Source organism: Aphanomyces invadans (assembly GCF_000520115.1).
Source record: "Aphanomyces invadans strain NJM9701 unplaced genomic scaffold supercont1.9, whole genome shotgun sequence".
In the NCBI taxonomy this organism is placed as follows: Eukaryota; Oomycota; class Saprolegniomycetes; order Saprolegniales; family Verrucalvaceae; genus Aphanomyces; species Aphanomyces invadans.
Window position 1 is genome coordinate 1365397 of NW_008580154.1, and position 4446 is coordinate 1369842.

A 4446-nucleotide genomic window follows, 5' to 3' on the forward strand; every position below is an offset into this window, starting at 1 on the left:
TCGAGCATTGACGGGAATGATCACACGACCGAGTTCAACGACGCCTAGGACCAGATCTGCGCCGGTGGACGGTTCGAGCTTCTGCGTCGGTTCTGTGTCGGGTTGGCTTCCGCGCTCCCCAACACGAATTCAATCTAGTTCGAGATTTCCATTCTCAAGTGGGAAACGGACGCGTATCGCGAGAACTTCCTCAATCTCTCCTTGGAGGGCATCTTCCAGGCGAAGAAATTCGACCTGCTGGGCTCGTTGTGATAAACCCGCCTCACAAATGGGCACTTTTGGGCTATATTTCGACAGTTCCACTTTTAGGCCCAGATTCTTCCCACTTTTAACCTAAAAGTAGGAAAAGTGGAAATTTCCACCTTTAATGGGCCTTGGGTTAGGGTTGTTTCTGAGCAGGGGAACATAAGATTTCACAAATCTCAAATGTCAGACCCCGCCTGTTAACCATACTGAGGTGTAGTTAAATTTCTAGCGCTTCTAATTGGTACACAAAAATTCTCCTGATTAAAGCCGATCAACTTGAACTAAGCCTCGTAATTTAATAAATTCGATTTGATTACGCCTCCATACATTTCAGGATTAAACAATGTCGGATTTTTCCGGGGAACACTATAATTGTAGCCACAAGCATGACGGGCAGCTCGTCCGGTGCCGTGTAGTTGAAGCCTGGTCCGAGTGCTCAGTGCTGTCGATTTCGATTGCACCGGAAAGAACAAAATGTATGCAAATTCATATGAATTCTAGTCGAACCGCAATCCGAGGAGCTCACTGAAATCAATATCACAATCACTACCCTCATTCTGCACATAATGATGCTCAAGTTGAGAGTATTCACAAATCGCTCATCACCAACGACCCTGCAACCTCCGTGGCAAGCTCGTCGACTTTCTTGTAAACGTCAGTTTCCTTGAGGCGAACCAAAACCGTACTTGTAACGTCGGCGTCAGCAACGACTACTGGAAAAGACAGAATGCAACGCCCACCGAAGATTTATGTGACATACATCGAATATTATCCAATCATATTCTATTTTTGAAATAACACGACATCATTGGCGGAATTTTTATGTTCGCCTCGTGGGATTTATATGCGACTTGTAATTTAATTTCATTTTGAGTGATTAAAATTAGTCAAAGGCACTGTGATAGGCTAAAATAACCATCGAACTTCGAAGCTCTCTGGCCAACCAGAATCCAGAATTTCATGCGACATCGAAGACAAGATGGGCGTTGCATTCTGTCTTTCCCAGTACTTCAGGGAGCATGCCACGACTCGCCAACGCCATCTTATGCATATGAGGTATGCGGTAGTTGTTGGTTCCATACCCTTCGACAATTTCCTGCATGCACACGTCCAATGTAACGAATTTGGAGTCCATCGCGCCAATACCGATAACTGTTCAAGCAGCGTTCGCCGCATCAATGATGTCGTCAACACGATGCGCGTGGCTCTTCTCTTCCACAGAGTGGATGGCGCGCGGAAGAAACCAAGATTAATAACGTTCAAGTCGAGCGAGTTGGAGTCGTACATACAGCAAGACTCGCCGGATTCGGCAGTGTTACGTGCCATTTTGCATTGTCTTGTAGAATAAAGACGTTCCTCGTCGATGAACACGGTCACTTCGATTTGATTGCTGGAATCACCATGTTGATCATCATTGTTCGGTAGACGGACCGAGTCATGGGTATCGGTTTTGCTCAAGGTCGCCGGCAGGCTCGTACGCTGTGCAGCAACCGTCTCAGTAAAGTGGAAAGTAATGATTTTGCTGTCGAAACAATTGGATGTCTCATCTCCTCACCTAAGGCGGGGAACCGCGGACAAGAACGTCACATTGATGATAAAACAATTGGATCGGAAGGTTCGATGCGGAGGCTCCTCGCCCAGTGCGATGTTCAGTCTGATGCTAAACGTTAAGACACTTCTAATATCGCCCATATCTTGAGCAACAGTAGCGTGTGCGAGGAGGCGTTGATGTTCTTATGATTCGATTGGGCTCCAAAGTGAAATCAACTCAAACTCCTGAGAAACCGTACGACACGCAAAATTCGAAAATTCGTTTGTGTGCAATATGATAAAAACAATCTACCAGCGGCACATAAGCGCCCTCAACAACACTTTATATATGCACAATCACTCTCTTAGTAGTTAACTGGCTTTCCAGACGACTTCAAAACAGCAATGCAGCAGGACTTCATGCTTCGAATAAGCTTTTCGAGGTACTTAAGGGCCAGCGCATTCCAGTGCACTAAAATGGCATGCATACTGCTTTCCGCCGCCACACACACGTTGACATAGGTAGCCTCATACATTCTCAATCGGATTGAGGACTGGAGAAAGGGCTGGCCACTTAATAGTGACAATGCCGTTGTCATCTAAAATTCTTCCGTCTCATTCGACGAATGAATCAAGGCATTATCGTGCTGGAAGACGAACTCATCAGCGAAGCGAGCATGGGCAGATGGGAGCATAACGTCCGATATCGTCGTGATATTAGCAGACGAATCCTGGCGGCCTTCCAAGAATGCCAACTCCGACTTTCCATCAGCCCAAATTGCTCCCCACACCACAGCCGACCCGCCACCATTTTGGCGACTGAATGTGCCTTCATATCCCGTCCGATGCAATGCCAGTAGGATTTGAGACCATCGGGACATCAAGGTTCCACTTCTTCTCATCCGAGAAGATAATTCTACTCCAGGAATCCCAACCGATGTCGACGGTTTGTTCCGCCCAACGTACGCGCTCTTGCATGCGTATTTCGGTAAGACGTGGCTTCTTGATCATCTATAATCGTGTGGACGAGTTGAGCAGGCGTGTGATGGTCGTTCGGTAGGCGCAGAGATTGAGCTCATGTTAAATTCGATTGCAACTTTGGGGTGCCCTCGTCAGCAAGGAGAATATGTGGCGCTTGTCACGGTCACAGAGCTTGGTTAGGCGGCCACCAGAGAACTGCTTGCCGTATATTTGGATCACGAAGGACTTGTAGACAACTGTACGACTTCGATTGATGAAATTAGCTGTCTCGGCTACACTAAGGCCGAATTAGACGCAAACTTCGATCTTTCCTTGCTCGAGCTCTGTCAGCTGCGCGGCATGGCCCATATCGTGGTTGCAAAGTGTCGTCAAGGCTGCGAAATGGAAACTGAGATCAACAGACTTGCTTTGAGGAAGGTACTTTATTGAATTCTTCTGGGCGGGATGTTTTGCATCATGCTGTAACGTTTTCGACGAAATCAAATTAAAATTGTGAGCTCTGAAGATATATTATGCAAGGTTATAAATACAACATGAATCAACCTCTACAATGCGTTGTACCCATACTTCCTCGTCGCCATGTAGTCTTCGATCAATGCCATGTGGTCGATCCGAAGGAACTGTATCATGTGGGCAGATGTCACGACCATCTCCTGGCGTCGTAGGTATGTGACCAGCTCACGTGGTTGGGGGATGTTGGTCTTGCCACCATATGTGCCAGTGTTCTTCTTCCGTGTCTTGGATCCCTTGAACGACATCATGGTGTCCTTCGTTTGTAGCCATCGGCGCACGAATCTTACCGGGTAACCAATTGCTACAGCTGCGTGCTGAACATATGTTTTCTCCGCCAAGAGGACAGCATTGAGGTTTTGTGCAAGCTTTGGACGCTGTCGACGATTTGGCGTTGCAACGTCCATGGGCAATGGTGGTGGATTGACTTACAAGGTTATCAAAACGTACATGGATGTAGGCTTGAAGATTGCGGGGGATATATTTAACCAATAGAATTCTTCCATTTGATTTGATCACTTTTGATTGGATAATTCAAACTAATATTCCAAGTTTTTTGGCGCGGACTTATTCAGCGTCGTTTCCTGTATGCGATCGGAACGTCGTTCGTTTGACCTTTGGAATAGTCTTAAGTTGTTCAGCAATTGATACATGCATTACACGTTGCCACTGTTACCCTTTTTGCGGGGGGGGGGTACATCCGCGCATGGAGGATTTGAATACATGTCCACATGTGCTCGCTTGCGGCCACAACGTGGTAGTTGTCGGTGGGAACGACGCACGCTACGGCGGCAGGAGCTTCGACATCACTGCTTGCAGCGACGATGACAACTTCATCACCTGGTGTCGTCCATGCATAGCTCCTGCATCGTCCGACCAGACTCGAGATTCTCCATGTCGCCATTGTCAATTTCCTTGGGCTTGTCACAAGGCGTCTGTGTGTCTTGGCTTGATAGCGCACTTGCTTCGTCGGTGCAGGGTGCACATTTGATGATAGCAGAGCGAGGCGCTCGCCGCCCAGGGGGCAGCGGCCTGTTGACCATCGTCAATTGCACCTCGCCCGTTTTATTCGAGTCTCAATTGGGACTAAATTGAGAAATGCCGGTAGCTTCCCATGTGCAGTTCACACGGATCGCATGGGCAGCGCTACAGCTAGGCGGGCTACGAATCGGCATAGAA

General features: G+C 47.7%; 1 protein-coding gene across 1 annotated transcript; it reads right to left on the reverse strand.

The window, feature by feature from the left end:
• Positions 1–3302: 3302 nt before the first annotated feature.
• Positions 3303–3674, reverse strand: H310_05593 (hypothetical protein; the record flags this gene model as incomplete). The annotated part of the gene is made up of 2 exons (XM_008870338.1): positions 3303–3503; positions 3558–3674. The coding sequence occupies 2 exons, from the start codon at positions 3672–3674 to the stop codon at positions 3303–3305; spliced, it is 318 nt and encodes a 105-aa protein (XP_008868560.1).
• Between the last annotated feature and the right edge of the window lie 772 nt (positions 3675–4446).